This window comes from Oncorhynchus keta, chromosome 13 (assembly GCF_023373465.1).
Source record: "Oncorhynchus keta strain PuntledgeMale-10-30-2019 chromosome 13, Oket_V2, whole genome shotgun sequence".
Classification (NCBI taxonomy): Eukaryota; Metazoa; Chordata; class Actinopteri; order Salmoniformes; family Salmonidae; genus Oncorhynchus; species Oncorhynchus keta.
This window is the reverse complement of record NC_068433.1, coordinates 7,076,859-7,096,335: the sequence shown is the minus strand read 5'-3', so window position 1 is coordinate 7,096,335 and position 19,477 is coordinate 7,076,859. Positions and strand designations below refer to the sequence as shown.

General features: G+C 44.4%; 2 protein-coding genes across 2 annotated transcripts in view; one reads left to right on the top strand and one right to left on the bottom strand.

The window, feature by feature from the left end:
- LOC118392683 (uncharacterized) overlaps positions 1-8,951 on the top strand; it is a 32,232-nt gene extending 23,281 nt beyond the window's left edge. Inside the window, exons 22-32 of the mRNA XM_052459278.1 lie at positions 2,433-2,561; positions 3,486-3,733; positions 4,096-4,261; positions 4,676-4,877; positions 5,827-5,957; positions 6,511-6,644; positions 6,734-6,888; positions 6,949-7,155; positions 7,483-7,577; positions 7,710-7,834; positions 8,490-8,951. Coding sequence (XP_052315238.1) covers positions 2,433-2,561; positions 3,486-3,733; positions 4,096-4,261; positions 4,676-4,877; positions 5,827-5,957; positions 6,511-6,644; positions 6,734-6,888; positions 6,949-7,155; positions 7,483-7,577; positions 7,710-7,834; positions 8,490-8,761 — 1,864 coding nt within the window. The 3' untranslated portion in view covers positions 8,762-8,951. The remainder of the gene's footprint in view (positions 1-2,432; positions 2,562-3,485; positions 3,734-4,095; positions 4,262-4,675; positions 4,878-5,826; positions 5,958-6,510; positions 6,645-6,733; positions 6,889-6,948; positions 7,156-7,482; positions 7,578-7,709; positions 7,835-8,489) is intronic.
- On the bottom strand, positions 8,901-12,046 carry LOC118391851 (inhibitor of growth protein 2-like). The gene is made up of 2 exons (XM_035783310.2): positions 11,725-12,046; positions 8,901-10,453 (listed from the first exon to the last, which is right to left on the bottom strand). Exons 1-2 carry the CDS (start codon positions 11,867-11,869, stop codon positions 9,735-9,737), a joined length of 864 nt encoding a protein of 287 aa, XP_035639203.1. The 5' UTR covers positions 11,870-12,046; the 3' UTR covers positions 8,901-9,734.
- Positions 12,047-19,477: the final 7,431 nt, after the last annotated feature.

Below are 19,477 nucleotides of genomic sequence, written 5' to 3'. Positions count from 1 at the left end.
CACAGCTCCAATCCAGACGTGTTGGTCTTTACTGAGACGTGGTTAAGGAAGAGTGTTATGAACACTGATGTTAACCTTTCTGGTTGATAACCTTTTTTCGGCAAGACAGATCTTCCAAAGGTGGTGGAGTGGCAGTCTTTACCAGGGATCACCTTCAGTACTCGGTTGTCTCCACCAAGTCGGTCCCCAAAACAATTTGACTTGCTGGTTTTAAGTATTAAACTTTCAAATAGCTCTTTGTTGACTGTTGCTGGGTGACTGTTGCTGGGTGACTGTTGCTGGGTGCTATCGTCCTCCATCAGCACCGGCCTGTACCCTACCTGACCTAAGGTCTCTCCCGGCCCCCTATACCAAGTCTGAATTTGTCCTGCTTGGTGACCTAAACTGGGACATGCTTTAACCACTTGACCAAGTGAAATGGGACTCCCGAAATCTTTATCAGATTGTTACCAATCAAACAAGGTATGACTCCAAACACCCAGAAAAGGCTACTCTTCTTGATGTCACCCTCACAAATAATCCTGATAGGTATTAGTCTGGTGTTTTCTGTAATGACCTTAGTGATCACTGTTTTACAGCCTGTGTTCGTAATGGCTGCTCAGTGAAATGACCTGTCCTCATATTCACTTGCTAAAAAAAAAAGAAGAAAAAATGAGCAAGCCTTCCTTCATGAACTGGCCTCTGTAAATTGATGTAGAATCAGCTTGATCTCGTCTGTCGAAGACGCTTGGACCTTCTTTTGGACATCATTTATAGATCAGCAGGTAAGGGGGCTTTCGAGCGGCTAGATGTTCTTTACCATTCGGCCATCAGATTTGCCACCAATGTTCCTTATAGGACACATCACTGCATTCTATACTCCTCTGTAAACTGGTCATCTCTGTATACTCGTCGCAAGACCCACTGGTTGATGTTTATTTATAAAACCCTCTTAGGCCTCACTCCCCCCTATCTGAGAGATCTACTGCAGCCCTCATCCTCCACATACAACACCCGTTCTGCCAGTCACATTCTGTTAAAGGTCCCCAAAGCACACACATCCCTGGGTCGCTCTGTCTTTTCAGTTCGCTGCAGCTAGCGACTGGAACGAGCTGCAACAAACACTCAAACTGGACAGTTTTATCTTTCCATCTCTTCATTCAAAGACTCAATCATGGACACTATCAGTGACAGTGGTGGCTGCTTTGTGTGATGTATTGTTGTCTCTACCTTCTTGCCCTTTGTGCAGTTGTCTGTGCCCAATAATGTTTGTACCATGTTTTGTGCTGCTACCATGTTGTGTTGCTACCATGTTGTTGTCATGTTGTGTTGATACCATGCATGTGTTGCAGCCTTGCTATGTTGTCTTTAGGTCTCTCTTTATGTAGTGTTGTCTCTCTTGTCGTGATGTGTGTTTTGTCATATATTTATATGTTGCATGAGGTCTTTTGCCTTTTGGTAGGCCGTCATTGTAACTAAGAATTTGTTCTTAACTGACTCGCCTAGTTAAATAAAGGTTCAATAAAATACATGTATGTCAGGTTGCTGTAACAGGGAAAGAGTTTGACAGCTGTGTGTGCAGACCACATTTTAATTACACTGCTTCCAAATGTTATTTTAGAAATACTATTTTAAATAAATACAAAGTTCTAACAAATGTATATATTTCAATATAGGTATTTGAGTACTTGAGAATTCAGAGGTCCATATGTAGTCATGACTAACTCTACAAAGCTACCGCTGTGTTCTCACAGGACTGCCATTGTTAGGAAAAATAGCTAACAATAGCACATTTTAAAATAAACAGTGAAACCTCAAATAAACCCTGTACTGTGTTACTGTGTTACTGTGTTTACAACCGTACAGCCCTTTGAAGTGGAGACGAGGCTTTCTATGGTCTATTTGCTATTTGAGTTAGGTGATGGGTCTGGCTGGCTGGGTCTGGCTGAGTCTGGGTCTGGCTGAGTCTGGGTCTGGCTGGGTCTGGCCTAGTCTGGGTCTGGCTGAGTCTGGGTCTGACTGAGTCTGGGTCTGGCTGAGTCTGGGTCTGGCTGGGTCTGGCTGAGTCTGGGTCTGACTGGGTCTTGGTCTGGCTGAGTCTGGGTCTGACTGGGTCTGGGTCTGGCTGAGTCTGGGTCTGGCTGAGTCTGGGTCTGGCTGAGTCTGGGTCTGGCTGAGTCTGGGTCTGACTGAGTAGCCAAGGCAGTGTCTTGATGGGCCTTTAATAGTCTCTCTCTCTCTCTCTGCTCTCTCTCTCTCTCTCTCTCTCTCTCTCTCTCTCTCTCTCTCTCTCTCTCTCTCTCTCACTCTCTCACTCTCTCTCTCTCTCTCTCTGTCTCTCTCTCTCTATCTCTCACTTTGTCTCTCTCTGTTTCTCTCTCTCTCTCTCTCTCTCTCTCTCTCTCTCTCTCTCTCTCTCTCTGTCTCTGTCTCTCTGTCTCTCTGTCTCTCAGGTCTGGAGATCAGGCAGCGGTGCTTAGTGCCAGAGGGGGGGCTGTGTTGTCTGTCCTCAGAGCCCAGCATGGTGCTGCCTCCATACAAGGAGTGGAGATGACCAATCAGTACCTACTGCTCTTCTGCAGGTATCTGTTTTATATATTTAGAATGGTGTGGGTGTACCCCAAAAACAGAATGGTGTGGGCGTACCCCAAAATCAGAATGGTGTGGGCGTACCCCAAAAACAGAATGGTGTGGGCGTACCCCCAAAAACAGAATGGTGTGGGTGTACCCCAAAAACAGAATGGTGTGGGTGTACCCCAAAAACAGAATGGTGTGGGCGTACCCCCAAAAACAGAATGGTGTGGGCGTACCCCAAAAACAGAATGGTGTGGGTGTACCCCAAAAACAGAATGGTGTGGGTGTACCCCAAAAACAGAATGGTGTGGGTGTACCCCAAAAACAGAATGGTGTGGGCGCACCCCCAAAAACAGAATGGTGTGGGTGTACCCCCAAAAACAGAATGGTGTGGGTGTACCCCAAAAACAGAATGGTGTGGGTGTACCCCAAAAACAGAATGGTGTGGGTGTACCCCAAAAACAGAATGGTGTGGGTGTACCCCAAAAACAGAATGGTGTGGGCGCACCCCCAAAAACAGAATGGTGTGGGCGTGTGTGTGTGTGTGTGTGTGTGTGTGTGTGTGTGTGTGTGTGTGTGTGTGTGTGTGTGTGTGTGTGTGTGTGTGTGTGTGTGTGTGTGTGTGTGTGTGTGTGTGTGTGTGTGTGTGTGTGTGTATAATGCCTTATGAACAGAGTAGTGATAAGTGCTTCTGAAAAGTCTATCACGGCATCATAATCACAGTATCATATTAGATGTTTTATTAAAGAAACAGACCATTGCTATTCATAGTGCACCTGCCTATGTTTATGCCTCCCTCCCTCCCTCCCTCCCTCCCTCCCTCCCTCCCTCCCTCCCTCCTCCCTCCCTCCCTCCCTCCCTCCCTCCCTCATCCCTCCCTCCCTCATCCCTCCCTCCCCCTCCATCCCCATCCCTCCCTCCCTCCCTCCCAGGTACCCTTACAAGCGGGACAGTGAGATCATTCATATTGAGCTGTACAGCACGGCCAGTTTCAAGTACGAGCGCTCCATCCTGGGCTGCAGCCAGGATGACATCTCCCAGGTCACCGTCAACCGGACGGGGACGCACGCCGTGGCCTTCTGCCCCTCCCCCCGCACCGGCATCACGCAGGTCGTGACATGGAACCTGGAGACAGAGGACCACAAACACATCGCCCGTTTCCCCGGGATACTGACTGCAGGTTAGTAAGAGCGGTTAGGTGGAGACTTACAGGCATTGGTTGCTCTCTTGGTTGACTGATTGGAAATCGGTTAGAATGTGGTGGAGTCGGAGACTGTTAAGAAAAGGCTTCAAGTTCATCCGGGTATTATCTTGCAGTGTTGGTGTCTAACGGTGGCGAGACTGCTGCGGATTCATAAAAAAAAGGCCCAGGGAATAAACATACCACCATTTAATTCACATGACATGACCTATCAGTGAACTCTGAGACTAACATTGACATTGACAGACACAAACCGCTTACTTTTGATGCTAAATTGACGTTGAGTTTTTCATTCAGGAAAACCATTTCCTATTGGTCCTCTCCCCTCCCCCTGTCTGTAGGTGTGTGCTTGGAACTGCGGTTCTGTGTGGGCGTGTGCAGTGGGGAGAGGTACCCAAGGCTGTGGGACCTGGCCTCCAGGGTCAACGACCAGACACTCACCTACAATGTCCACAAGGTGAAGAGGGACGGCACAGAAGAGGTCATCCTCATGGGGAAACACCCACGGTAGGTCTTTATCAACAATCTACAATTTACAGTACTATTATTATCTCAATAATATCAGGATTAGTATTCTTTGTACTATTTGCTGTATTGTTTAAATAGTACTGATAATAGTATTTTAAATATTCAGACATTATTGGTTTCTTTTAACGTCATCTCAATAGGCTAAATTGCTATCCTCCTCCTCCTCCTCCTCCTCCTCCTCCATATTCACTGTTCTATTTACACAGCATAGTTGAGAAGTGTACATACCCACTGGGGATTTGCTCCTCCTGCCCAGCTCTTTCACATCATTGCCAGTTGAAGGAGATGAGACAAGGAGGAAGGAAGCCACTTTATATTATTGAGATGCACCCTCATATGCCTCTGCTTTGATTGCCTTGCTCTTCCCTGGGTCTCTTCTCCCTCCGGTGACAGCTACGCGGTGTGCAAGTCCCTGCGGCCTGGCACGGTACGGGTCTGGAACCTGGCCAGATCCAGGTTCAGAGGTCGACCTGTCAGAGTGGAGCACGGTCTCTATGGCAACACCGACGTGGCCTTGGCCCACGACCTGAAGCTGTACATCCTGACAGACAGAGGGACGGCCACCTTCACAGACACACCCTCACCCATATTCCAGGTCACCAGTTAGCCTGGGCTCCCTACTTCATGTATCAGTTAGCCTGGGATCCATACTTCATGTATCAGTTAGCCTGGGATCCCTACTTCATGTATCAGTTAGCCTGGGATCCCTACTTCATGTATCAGTTAGCCTGGGATCCATACTTCATGTATCAGTTAGCCTGGGATCCATACTTCATGTATCAGTTAGCCTGGGATCCCTACTTCATGTATCAGTTAGCCTGGGATCCCTACTTCATGTATCAGTTAGCCTGGGATCCCTACTTCATGTATCAGTTAGCCTGGGATCCCTACTTCATGTATCAGTTAGCCTGGGATCCATACTTCATGTATCAGTTAGCCTGGGATCCCTACTTCATGTATCAGTTAGCCTGGGATCCATACTGAATCCACTCTGATCTACGCTGTTCTTTCACTTCACGGTTACACTTGAAGTCACCTCATGAGTTGACAGTAGCATACTTGTAGTGACATACGTGCATGTGACTGCTTATAGCAGGGTTCCCCAAATGGCGTGGTTTTATTTGGCTCCCCGAGTTTTCTGAGCAAAAAATAATAATATATATATATTTATTGTTGGACATAATAGACTGAAAACACTAGGAAATCAGCTCCCAAATTATTTTAATTTAAGAAATCTGTTCCCAAGTATTCCCGTGCATAAGAGAGAAACGTGATCTTATACAAATGTAATCAAGATTTGAAATTATTATGTTTTAGTCAAACATTAAATCTGTTTGGGCTTCAATTTGCCGTCTACAAATGATTTGTAATTATGTTCCAGTCCCCGTCCAGCCACTCTAGAAAAAAACCGACCTGCGTCTGAATCTAGTTGATGATCCCTGGCCTATAGGTTTTAGCCCGGGTCTCCTACATGCAACAAGACTGTGTTAGCCCACTGAGCTACACGCCTAGTCATTCATCTTCTGTTTCACTTGACACCGTAGACTCTACTGGTCTATGACCTGATCAAGAGAAGCTACGTGAGGAGACGGTCTGGTCTCTACATCGTCCCCAGTCCCCGACACGAATACAGGCTTCTGGAGGGGCAGCTACTTCTGGGTCTGTCTGAGACGAGGTGAGAGCGATTCGGTTATTTGAAACAAGCACCAACTAACTTAGTCCACTTCCTGAAACACCACACCTGACCTGTTTTATTTGGGACTGTTGGGAGGTACAGGGATCACGACCTGTTTTATTTGGGACTGTTGGGAGGTACAGGGATCATGACCTGTTTTATTTGGGACTGTTGGGAGGTACAGGGATCATGACCTGTTTTATTTGGGATTGTTGGGAGGTACAGGGATCATGACCTGTTTTATTTGGGACTGTTGGGAGGTACAGGGATCATGACCTGTTTTATTTGGGACTGTTGGGAGGTACAGGGATCATGACCTGTTTTATTTGGGACTGTTGGGAGGTACAGGGATCATGACCTGTTTTATTTGGGACTGTTGGGAGGTACAGGGATCATGACCTGTTTTATTTGGGACTGTTGGGAGGTACAGGGATCATGACCTGTTTTATTTGGGACTGTTGGGAGGTACAGGGATCATGACCTGTTTTATTTGGGACTGTTGGGAGGTACAGGGATCATGACCTGTTTTATTTGGGACTGTTGGGAGTTACAGGAACCATCTGATTTTGTGGGACCTGGAGTCTGGGTATATCAAAGGGAGGATGAAAGCATCCCACACAGAGTCTCTCCTGTCCAGCAGCACCGTCAGAGACAGACAGTCCCAGATACCACCAAATGAGACCACAGGTAACAATACCAGAGACCAATACCAGAAAAGTTGTGCACGGGGATCTAGCTAAGCTATTTGACTACTATTTGGTGACTATTTCCTCCAGCTCTAGTGATGCCCTGGGACAGGCGGACAGAGAGCCACTCTGCTAAGTGTAGGAGGCTGGAGAAGGAGGATCAGAGGGAGAAGGAGGAGCAGCGCAGTCTAGACAGGGAGAAATACAACTCCATAGACCAGTACCTTCTCAGTGGGGACCAACAGGTAAAATGTGTGTGTTTGTGTTGTGATGTATCTTCATTCCCCTGATCCCCTCACTACCAGGTGGTGGTGTGCTCCTATTTCTCCCACCACCTCAACGTTTTCAGCGTGGGGTCCCAGGACCACCTCCACACCCTGGAGGATAGGACGTCCCTGCTGATCCTCCACACCGCCGCCCTCACACACCCCGGGGGACACCTGGTGCTGGCCAACTACAGCCAAGCTCAGCATATACCTTACCTCACCCTCTGGGACCTTCAGAAAGGCACGGTATGTACATTCTTAGAGAAAAGGGTTCCAAATGGGTTCATCGGCTGTCCCCATAGGAGAACCCTTTTTATTCTAGGTAGAACCCTTTTGAGTTCCGTGTTTAACCATCTGTGGAAAGGGTTGTACGTGGAACCAAAAAGGGTTCTTCAACGGGTTCTAGATATAACCTTTTCTTCTGAGTGTACAGTATAAAGCCAGATTCAAATAGCTTTATTGTCCATCTGGGATCAGTGACAACACTATTTTACAGTACATTGGCTAAATTATTTGACCCCCCCCCCCCCCCCACCCCCACCCCAATTATTGTATTTTTCACACTTGTGAAAGGTGAGGAAAAGATTGAAGAACGAGCCAGGGGTCTGTTGTGTGGCGATCACAGATGATGCCAGCAGAGTCGCCTTTGGGATCAGCGGATGTAGCAAGTAATAAGTTTCAAAATGACACGTCACTCACAACATCTCTGAGTCATTTAAGTTCCATATCTAAACATATGGCTCATGCCTTTATGGTCTGTCACAATGAGAAGGCTCATGCTTACCTCTTCTCCTGATTAGGCTTAAAGTGTGGGATCCCTTCAGGAGAAATCACAAGACTATCTCTGGCTATGCCAGCCTGAGGCTTGGAGGATCCAACCAGCTTTATATCACTGAGGGAGGAGCCAAAGCCATTCTACTAGCAGGTAGGACAGAGACCACTTTAGATTTTCAGCTATCTTTCCCTTTTTATAGAAAAGTGAGATAATTAGGTTTCTGTGCACAAAGATATTGGCAACCTTGCACAAGTCACCATTTCTTAAAATAGATGTGAAAAAACATGCACAGGACTCAAATCAAATATTTAAACTCCAAAGTAAAAAATTATCTGGACTAAATTATCCCAAATTCAGATACGTTTGGCTGGAGGAAAGTCATCCTCGACAACTGTAATTGATCCTACTTGTGGTAAGTTGCAGGTGCCATTCAACCAGTTTTGAAAAGAGAAAACTTTCTTTTCCATTGACAAGTGCAAGGGTGCCACTATATTTGAGCGCATCGGTAAGGGATAGTGGCGAGGGGGACAGGGTGTTCACAAACAACTGATAGAATGTGTGTTTACACTCAAGTGAAAGTAGAGCGAGTTATATAGTGTCACACAGGTTATAGTTATTGTGGTCCTTCTGTAGCTCAGTTGGTAGAGCATGGCGCTTGTAACGCCAGGGTAGTGGGTTCGATTCCCGGGACCACCCATACGTAGAATGTATGCACACATGACTGTAAGTCGCTTTGGATAAAAGTGTCTGCTAAATGGCATATTATTATAGTAAAGTGACAATTCATGCTGTTTTATTCACACAGGTGAGCTGAGCCTATGGGACTTGGAGGCCTGCAACGTCCTCTCTGTCCTTTCCCCTGATGCCCACGTCCAGTGTCTGACCCTCCTTGGAGGAGACAACAGTAGCACCCTACTGTTGGGCCTTAGCCACAGCCCCGCCCTCGTCGCAGTCAGGCTGACGGCACAATCACAGGGGGTCGCCGTGGCAACCGGCTCCAGGGACGAAGACGTGTTCTCGGAGTCCAGTAGTAGCGAGGACGAAGACGACAGTCAGACACACGTAGGACTGGAGTAGAGTGTTCAGGAACTTCATGTTATGAGTATTTGGAGATATCCCGACTTACCGAGACACTTCAGCCTTCGAACAGGATGACCTGATAAGTGAAATGTGTGTTTATATATATATTTAAGAAAAGACAAGGATTGGTCTCCCATCTGCAATAGAACTGTTTTAATGGATATAAAATAAACATTACATGCTATTACACTAGTTTGACAAAGTATGTAGAATGTCAACACAAACATGAAATTCCATTCTGACGGTGCCCCCGATCATCATCATCATTATATAGCAAATCAAAGTGCTGCACCTGAGGATGGTCAGTTGGGAAAGAAATCATAAAACCTAAAAATGTGAAGTACTGTGTCAAATCCCAGCTCAGGTAAGTACTTCACTTAAGGCAGAAATAGAGCAATCTTGCCCTCCCATCTGCCATACAAATAAAATGTAGCACAATGAACTATTTAGCCCCATCTGGTAGTGACCAAATCAATCCAGACTTGTTGATTTGAAACATATTTATTTTTTTAAACTGCATAAGAAATGAAACTTACTGAATTGAAAGACTGGAGCGAACATAATGCATTCATTTTCACAAAAAGAGGACATCATTCAGGTACATTACATCAAGTCAAAATGGCCAGTAAGCCAAAATATGCTTTTTGAGTTACTTTAATTCCATTCAGCCAAGTGTTGAGTAACACGATAGAACCCAGTAGATGGCAGCTTTAGGCTTCTTAAAGTCAACATCTGGCTTCCCAGAATAACCTTTAGGCTTCAGTGTGGGTCCACCAGTATGGTAACAGCACCAGTTCAGTATTGGTCAAATCCTTTACTCAAGAGTAGGCGCTGCAGGAGGAAAAAGTGTTTTGATTGTGCTCTCAAAACTTCACAACATTTAGTCATACCTTGAATGACTTACTTTGACAAACTCAACCCTCAGTTCGGCAATGTTCCTTCCCGAGAGGAAAGAGAGGACATGTCACAACTACCTGGACCTCCTGTCCTTTTTGTTCTTATCCAGGCTTTTGTCCATAGTCTTTTCGTTGTCCCCTCTGCACTTGGGACAGAACCACTTCCCCTTGGGCTTGTAGGTGAGCCCCACGCAGGAGAAGTGGAACCACTCGATGGGACACGCGTCGTTGTCGCAGCCAATCATCTCGCCGTAGGACACCTGCTCACACAGGCAGTAGGTGGGCTCGTTGGGGTCGATGGTGAATTCCACAGGCGAGGCGCCTCGCTCCTGCTTGGCCTTGCGCTTCTTCTTCTTGGCAGACTTTGACCTCTTCTCCCGCGGCTGCATAGGCAGTTCGTCCACCGGGTCATCCATCACTGTTCCGTTCCCTGAGGCGTGGTTGGCGTCGCGGCTCTCGCTGTTACGCTGACGTCTCGGCCGGCGGGCGGAGGAGCGCTCCGCAGGTGTGGACACCGCCGCCTCCTGAACGGAACCGGAGCGCCGCTCGGTGACGACCCGTTCCCGCTCGCTGACCTCGCTGGGCTCCTGGAGACAGAGGGAGTGGGAGTCCATCTGGCGGGAACGGTTCTCTACCAGCTCAGTCATCTGGGTGACCACATGGATCTTCTCATCGCCCAGCTCCTGGCTGCTGATGAGGGCCCGCTGCAGCTGGATCTGAAGCCTCTTACGCTGTGCCGCGTCCCGCTCGCCCTGGTAGCGCTCGTAGACATCGTCGACCTCCTTCAGGACCTCTGCAAAGCACACAGAATGACAAAAGTTCAATGTTAGGATGGGTGTCTAATGCAATTGTGGAGTTACTATTGAGTTGAGAAATTTGCATTGGGAATACAATCCTATCCGACGCTGTGTCAGTCAGAGGACACTTTTACATACTCAATGAAGTTCCTGGTAGGAACAGGGGGCAAATGCATTACGAATTTCCCATTTGTGCACAATTGTATGCATATTTTATTGTTGCTGCAAACTGTAGGAGCACTGAAATCAGCTGATGTCAATCTGACAAACGAGTAATATGATGGAAGATATTAGAATTTATAGATTCCTTACTACTTCCGCATTGGTTTATATTCAGGAAGTGATGACACTTTCTGCCTGATCAGGGGTCGTCACTAGTTGCCACAAAGTCATAAACCCCGCCTGTTTCTACATTGGTCTTGAAAACCGAACCACGCTGCTAACATTTATGCCTAACCTTAAATACTAAAAAGCGAATTTGAGTTATGAATTTGTACGATATTGACAATGGTAACTAGTGACAGCCCTGGTCAGGGGGTTGTCCCTCTGCATGCTAAGTGGATCACACACACGACTACAACAACACTTGGGGCGTACAACTGTCAGACGAAGTAACGATACTGGCACAACAAAAAATACATTTTTTCAGCTCGTAAATGAGACATTTCCATCACCGGCGGATTGCAACCACGACCATCCGTTTAACCAAACTGAGTTGACGTTACTCCGAATATAACATTTTCTAGCAAGCAACACCTTCGACCAACAAAAAAAAGTCAACATCCCTTGCATAGTAAACATTAAAAAATAAAAATAAAAACGCATGCAAATGAAAAAGGTTTGACCAACTCTTTAAGTAAGCCGCTAAACGAGAAAAAATAAACACCCCTTCTTGCCAAAATGGCTGATCTGTGGTTTTATCAATCTCATTGCTATCGAGGCAACTCGGACCTCACTTCGGAGACGTTGTTTTATGGATAACAAATTGAAGGCATACAACAACTACTCGATAGAAGAACCAAACGTTATATTTCAGAAAGAAAAATGGGGTGGTGGTGGGGGGGGGACCCGAGTTTAATACTAGCTAGCTAATGTTAGCTAGTTGCTAATGTATGGAGTATTAACATCAGCTAGTTACTGTAGCTGTCTAAAGTGACTGTGGCACTGGTCAATACAACGCACTCATTTTTAATACGATTTTTTTTTTTTTTAATCGTCATAGCTCTTAAATAAAACCACCAAAAACAACGAACGAATAAAACAATACCTTGATACTTTGAGTCAATTTCTCGTAGCAGAGAGACGTTTCTTTGTATATCCAAAGGCAGGGATTCAACACAGTCCAAATAATCTTCCACATAGCTGACGAGTTGCGACTTTTCTACGTTTGGGTAATGATTATGACCTAACATTGTTTCACCGATGCATCGAGACAAGAAAACATGTACATAGATTTGAGATTATTAAAAAATAAATAATAATAATAATAAATCTAGCTAGTATGGTTTGTAATGGGCAGTTCCATCCGCAAGGCGAACTGCAGCACTTCACTTCAAACAAAACTGCACCCACTGCGCATGAGCGAGTATATTCCTTTTATGGCAATGCATAGCATTTTCACATTTTTTTACTTGATGGGATGGGCCATTCATATTTCTAGCTTTTGGATTGGCTGTGAATTTTTTTTTTTACTTGGCGGGATGGGCCATTCATATGTCTAGCTTTTGGATTGGCTGGGAACATTTTTTTTACTTAGTGGGATGGGCCATTCATATTTCTAGCTTTTGGATTGGCTGTGAATTTTTTTTTTACATTGGCGGGATGGGCCATTCATATGTCTAGCTTTTGGATTGGCTGGGAACATTTTTTTTACTTGGCGGGATGGGCCATTCATATGTCTAGCTTTTGGATTGGCTGTGAACATTTTTTTACTTGGCGGGATGGGCCATTCATATTTCTAGCTTTTGGATTGGCTGTGAACATTTTTTTTACTTGGCGGGATAGGCCATTCATATTTCTAGCTTTTGGATTGGCTGTGAATTTTTTTTTTACTTGGCGGGATGGGCCATTCATATGTCTAGCTTTTGGATTGGCTGTGAATTTTTTTTTTTACTTGGCGGGATGGGCCATTCATATTTCTAGCTTTTGGATTGGCTGTGAACAAGATACTGATTTGTCGCCACAGTGTTTTTAGGCTCCAATGTTACGTTTGTCAACAACTGTTGTCACCGATTTAACCACTAGATGGCGCTATAGGCTTACTCTATTCAGCTACAACGGGTAGTTTGAAACGGAAACAAATCACCTGTGGCAACAAATTAAGGATATAATCCTAACTATTTTCCTAACGTTAACCTCATGCTCCAAACCTGCTATGTTAGTTTTCATAATCCGCCACGTTAATTCGCCCAACCTGCCACGTTAATTATGATAACCTGTCCGTTAATTATCCTAACCTGCTATGTAAACAAAATATCTGGCAACAAATCACCAATAAAACCACATTTGTATTATGAACTTTTCCCGAGAAAGTAAGCCATTCATTTATATTTTATTAGGATCCCCATCAGCTGTTGCGAAAGCAACAGCTACTTTTACTGGGGTCCACATGAAACATGACACAACACAGAACATTAATAGACAAGAACAGCTCAAGGACAGAACTTCATACATTTTAAAATGGCACACACAGTCTACATATCAATACAGACACACAAACCATCCAGGTCCAATAGGGGAGAGGCGTTGTGCTGTGAGGTGTTGCTTTATCTGTTTATGAAACCAGGGTTGCTGTTCATTTGAGCAATATGAGATGGAAGGACGTTCCATGCAATAATGGCTCTGTATAATACTGTATGGTTTATAGAATTTGTTCTGGATTTGGGGACTGTGAAATGACCCCTGGTGACATGTCTGGTGGGGTTAAGTGTGTGTGTCAGAGCTGTGTGTATATTAACTATGCAAACAATTTGGAATTTTCAACACATGAATGTTTCTTATAAAAAGAGGAAGTGACGCAGTCAGTCTCTACTCAACTCTTAGCGAAGAGAGACTGGCAGCATAGTATTTATATTATCCCTCTGATTACAATGAAGAGCAAGACGTGCCTTTTTGTTCTGGGCCAGCTGCAACTTAACTAGGTCTTTCTTTGCTGCACTTGACCACATGACTAGACAATAACCAAGCTAAGACTAAACTAGAGGCTGCAGGACTTGACCACATGACTAGACAATAACCAAGCTAAGACTAAACTAGAGGCTGCAGGACTTGACCACATGACTAGACAATAACCAAGCTAAGACTAAACTAGGGGCTGCAGGACTTGACCACATGACCAGACAATAACCAAGCTAAGACTAAACTAGAGGCTGCAGGACTTGACCACATGACTAGACAATAATCAAGCTAAGACTAAACTAGGGGCTGCAGGACTTGACCACATGACTAGACAATAACCAAGCTAAGACTAAACTAGGGGCTGCAGGACTTGACCACATGACTAGACAATAACCAAGCTAAGACTAAACTAGAGGCTGCAGGACAGTGGCAGGTCCTTGGTAAAAAAATAGAAAAGAGTAGAGGGCCTTGAGAGTAGAGGGCCTTGAGAGTAGAGGGCCTTGAGAGTAGAGGGCCTTCACCCTGCATGTGTGACATTAGAGAAACTTCCATTAAAGAAAACCCTCTGAGTTATATTAGATAGATAGCTCTGAATCCACAATTCAGAGCAATCTAAAAATAAACATTAAAAAAAAAAAAAAATGTTTTTGTCAATAATATCAAAGGCTACACTGAAATATTTGTATTTCTTTAACCCTTATTTTACCAGGTAAGTTGACAGAGAACACATTCTCATTTACAGCCACAACCTGGGGAGAGGAATGAAACATTCGGAAGCGGATTAGGTGCCTGTGATGGTATGAGCGCCAGATTGGGAATTTAGCCAGGACACCAGGGTTAACACGACTACAATAAGTGCCAATGCGATCTTTAGTGACCACACAGAGTCAGGACACCCGTTTAACGTTCCATCCAAAAGACAGCACCCTACAAAGGGCAATGTCCCCAATCACTGCCCTGGGAAATTGGGATATTATTTTTTAGACCAGAGGAAAGAGTGCTTCCTACTGGCCTTCCAACACTACTTCCAGCAGCATCTGGTCTTCCATCCAGGGACTAACTAGGACCAACCCTGCTTAGCTTTAGAAGCAAGCCAGCCGGCAGTGGGATGCAGGGCTGTAACAGTACAGCTCCCGCAATCATTTTATTATAAACTTAGTTCAACCAATCATCAGTAATTTGTGTCAGTGCAGTACATGTGGAGTGCCCTTCTCTATAAGCATGCTAAAAGTCTGTTGTCAATTTGTTTACAGAGTGGTGACATTGTATTTGGTGAAATGGGTTCTAAGCTGACATACGGAATTGTTTTAAGATGGTCATAGTGTAACAAACAGTATTGCCTCCGCCCCTACCTGGGCTTGAACCAGGGACTCGCTGCACACATAGACAACAGCCACCCTTCGAAGCATCGTTACCCATCGCTCCACAAAAGCCACGGCCCTTGCAGAGCAAGTGACGTCTATTAGCACACACCACCACCGCCGCTAACTAGCTAGCCCTTTCACATCAGTTACACTCACTCCCCTTTTGACCTCTTCCTTTTTCGGCAGCAACCAGTGATCCGGGTCATGGCACCAATGTAACAGTATTGCTTCCACCCCTACCTGGGCTTGAACCAGGGACCCTCTGCACACATCGACAACAGTCACCCTTGAAGCATCGTTACCCATCGCTCCACAAAAGCAAGGCAAGGGGAACAACTACTTCTAGGTCTCAGAGTGAGTGACGTCACCGATTGAAACGCTATTAGCACGCACCACCGGCTAACTAGCTAGCCATTTCACATCGGTTACAATAGCATGGATCATTTAGCTATTTGATTTGTAATTTTAAAATCCCTTTAGGTATCAAAACATTTATAGAAAAAAATATTTGATAAAATATGGAATTTGGCCTTTACTACTATAGCTCATAGAAACACATTGAATAACACATTTATAAATGTCACAAAAGACAGTAAAAAATGTATCATAAGGAATAAGGAATACGGTTTTGAAGTGTCTGTCCTATATAGGAGATATAACAAAGCTCAGGAAGCACAAAACAACCTCCATACTTCCGTTCCTTTTTAAACCCGGTACCGAGTCTGTGACACCTGTGGGGTAATACTATATAGAGTATTGTGTTCGTGAGAGTACCATCTTTCCATAGAGTGGTCATGTTCAATATGCGGAGGCACAGGTTAGTCGGGGTAACTGTGGTAATGTGTACATGTAGGTAGCGGTAAAGTGACTATGCATAGATAATAAACAGAGATGGCTGGAGTCATTGGCAATTTTTAAGGCCTTCCTCTGACACCACCTGGATGGCAGGAAGCTTGGCCTCAGTGATGTACTAGGCCGTACGCACTACCCTCTGTAGTGCCTTGCAGTCGGAGGCCGAGCAGTTGCCATACCAGGCAGTTGCCACACCAGTGATGACCAGTGATGGGTTGAAATATGTTATAATATGTTATATATATGTTTTATATATATATATATATAAATGTCCATTAAAATATCATCAAATTGATCAGAAATACAGTGTAGACTTTGTTAATTGTAAATGACTATTGTAAATTACTATTGTAGCTGGAAAACGGCTGACTTTTAATGGAATATCTACATAGGAGTACAGAGGCCCATTATCAGCAATCATCACTCCTGTGTTCCAATGGCACGTTGTGTTAGCTAATCCAAGTTTATCATTTTAAAAGGCTAATTGATCATAAGAAAATACTTTTGCAATTATGTTAGCACAGCTGAAAACTGTTGTTCTGATTAAAGAAGCAATAGACTAGTTGAGTATCTGGAGCATCAGCATTTGTGGGTTCGATTACAGGCTCAAAATGTCCAGAAACAAAGTTATTTCTTCTGAAACTCATCAGTCTACTCTTGTTCTGAGAAATGATGGCAATTCCATGCGAGAAATTGCCAAGAAACAGAAGATCTTGTACAACGCTGTGTACTACTCCCTTCACAGAACAGCGCAAACTGGCCCTAACCAGAATAGAAAGAGAAGTGGGAGGCCCCAGTGCACATCTGAGCAAGAGGACCAGTACATTAGAGTGTCTAGTTTTAGAAACAGACGCCTCACAAGTCCTCAACTGGCAGCCTCATTAAATAGTACCCACAAAACCCCAGTCTCAACGTCAACAATAAAGAGGTTGATTCCGGGATGCTGGCCTTCTAAGCAAAGTTCCTCTGTCCAGTGTCTGTGTTCTTTTGACAATCTTAATCTTTTCTTCTTATTGGCCAGTCTGAGATATGGCTTTTTCTTTGCAACTCTGCCTAGAAGGCCAGAATCCTGGAGTCGCCTCTTCACTGTTGACGTTGAGACTGGTGTTTTGCGGTGTACTTTGTAAATGAAGCTGCCCGTTGAGGACTCAAATGTTTTAATACCTAAAGGGGTCCTAAAATTCTAAATCAAATAGCTAAATGATCCACGGTGTGACCATCTTAAAACAATTCCATATGTCAGTTTAGAACCCGTTTCAGAAAATACAATGTCACCACTCTGGAAACAAATTGACAACAGACTTTCAGCCTGCTAATAGAGAAGGGAACTCAACATGTACTGAACTGATGTAACAGTATACAGCATCAATGTAACAGTATAATTTTAAACCGTCCCCTCGCCCATAACCCGGACGCAAACCAGGGACCTTCTGCACACATCAACAACAGTCACCCACGAAGCATCGTTACCCATCGCTCCACAAAAGCCGCGGCCCTTGCAGAGCAAGGGGAACTACTACTTCAAGGTCTCAGAGCAAGTGACGTAACCGATTGAAACGCTATTTAGCGCGCACCGCTAACTAAGCTAGCCGTTTCACATCCGTTACACTGACACAAATGACTGATGATTGGTTGAAATAAATTGATAATAAGAAGATTGTGGGAGCTGTACTGTTAGATTTCAGTGCAGCCTTCGATATTATTGACCATAACCTGTAGTTGAGAAAACACGTTTTATGGCTTTTCAACCTCCGCCATATTGTGGATTCAGGGCTATCTATCTAATAGAACTCAGAGGGTTTCCTTTTAATGGAAGTTTCCCTAGTGTCAAACATGAAGGATGTGGTATCCCGTAGGGCAGCTCTCAAGGCCAACTCATGCATTCTAAGAGCAAGTCAAGTCCAGTCACAAGGTTTCAAGTCAAGTAAAAAAAAAAAATCTAAAATCTATACATGCAACCACTTGTTCTACTACAACTCTTTGTCTATTTATTGAGGCTACCAGACAGTTATTTTCATTATTTTGTCTACAACACATTTTTTTTATTAGCCTATGCAATTGTAAAATACGGACCATGTAGATGTCCTGTGCATTGATTCATTGATTGAAGGCAAGGCAGGTTGACGTGCTCAGAGTGTCGATGTATTTACAGGTCTTGGTGTTCCAATGGGGAAAGCACCATATCATACAAAATATGCATGTAGATTCATCAAATAGACATAGTCAATAGCCCCGAAAGAAATAGCCTCTGTATCAGGCCTAACCTGTCCTATCTGAATGGACACAGGTGGAGGACAAGACCATAGAACCTCCCCTTGGAGAAATCACATCTAATCTAACAGGAGCTTAAACAGAGGCCCTGCATAAGAACTTGGCCCTCAGGACCATACAATTAGCCTACCCAATTGGCAATTCCAACCAATAACCTGGTTCTACAATGTAAAAAGCATGTTCCATTGTTACATTCAGACGTAACAATTATGAATGATATTTCAACACAATGAATAGACGGAACAATCATTTTCTCTTATCCAACGTTCTTCTGACTCCAAAAGCGTGGAGCGCAGTCTACGTAGCCCGTGCGCTCCTATTTCAGACAACAAAAATGACAAGACACACGAAACTCCGACATAACCCATGAAATATGAACAAAGGAAGCCATACATTGAATTAAAAAAACAGAACTTCTGAGTCTTGAAAACGGCCATGTGCACTATAAACGTCGCTCCCACTCAAGAGCATGGTAAAGAAATAGTTGGCTATAAAATTAAAATGTATCGAATACCCATCAAACATGAAACAGAAGTAGCTACGTGTTGCTATAAACGGTACTGGGATGGAATGATGAAACGCTAGCAATTGTTGTAGTGTTAGATAGAATATAGATTTACCACATAGGGCCTATGCATTTAAACGTGTGAAAGCAACAGCGAACATTTAAACAATATATATTTTTTAAAGGAGTCTCTACTGGCGTGAGCCGGGCCTACGGTGCAACTTCGCCACAGTAATAACACATTCCAAATGCACGCTTCATAAGTAAATGATCAATGTCAAGCAATTGTTACATGCCAATCGAACAGTAATGCTAGTAACTGTTGCTCCGTTGCTGGAGAGTTTGCGGAGTATTCGTGATCAGCACATTTTTTTGGAGCTGCATATTTTTTTTTATGGCAATCAAGGGCGCAACTTTGGTTTTAGAAGTGAGGGGATATAATATATACATATAATATTATTATTATTTTCCCCAGTTGGATAAGCACTCCAAATAGCCTACCCGACCGCTTGGAGGCGTCCGCAAAGTCCTAAAGCACAACAGTACCTAATTTTGTATCACATTCCAACGATATAACTGAGGGGGACAGAAATTATATTTCCGAATGTGGGGGGACATGTCCCCCCTGTCCCCAGTGAAAGTTGCGCCCCTGATGGAAATCCTCTCTCCCTACAATTTGACATATGCGTTGCACCGGATACCATCTGTACAGCAAATCATCAATCTGTTCGCTTGCTCACCCAGCCTGTGTTGATTGACAGTTTGCTGGTCAAATCAGAATGCCGAGAGTGCGTTTCACTCGCCAATCTGTTGCAATTATTTTTTTGGAAAAGCGATGCTGCGGATACTGTCTCTGGTTGTGTGTAGAGTAATCCGGAAGACTCTTGTGCCACAAAATGAGTGACAAAACA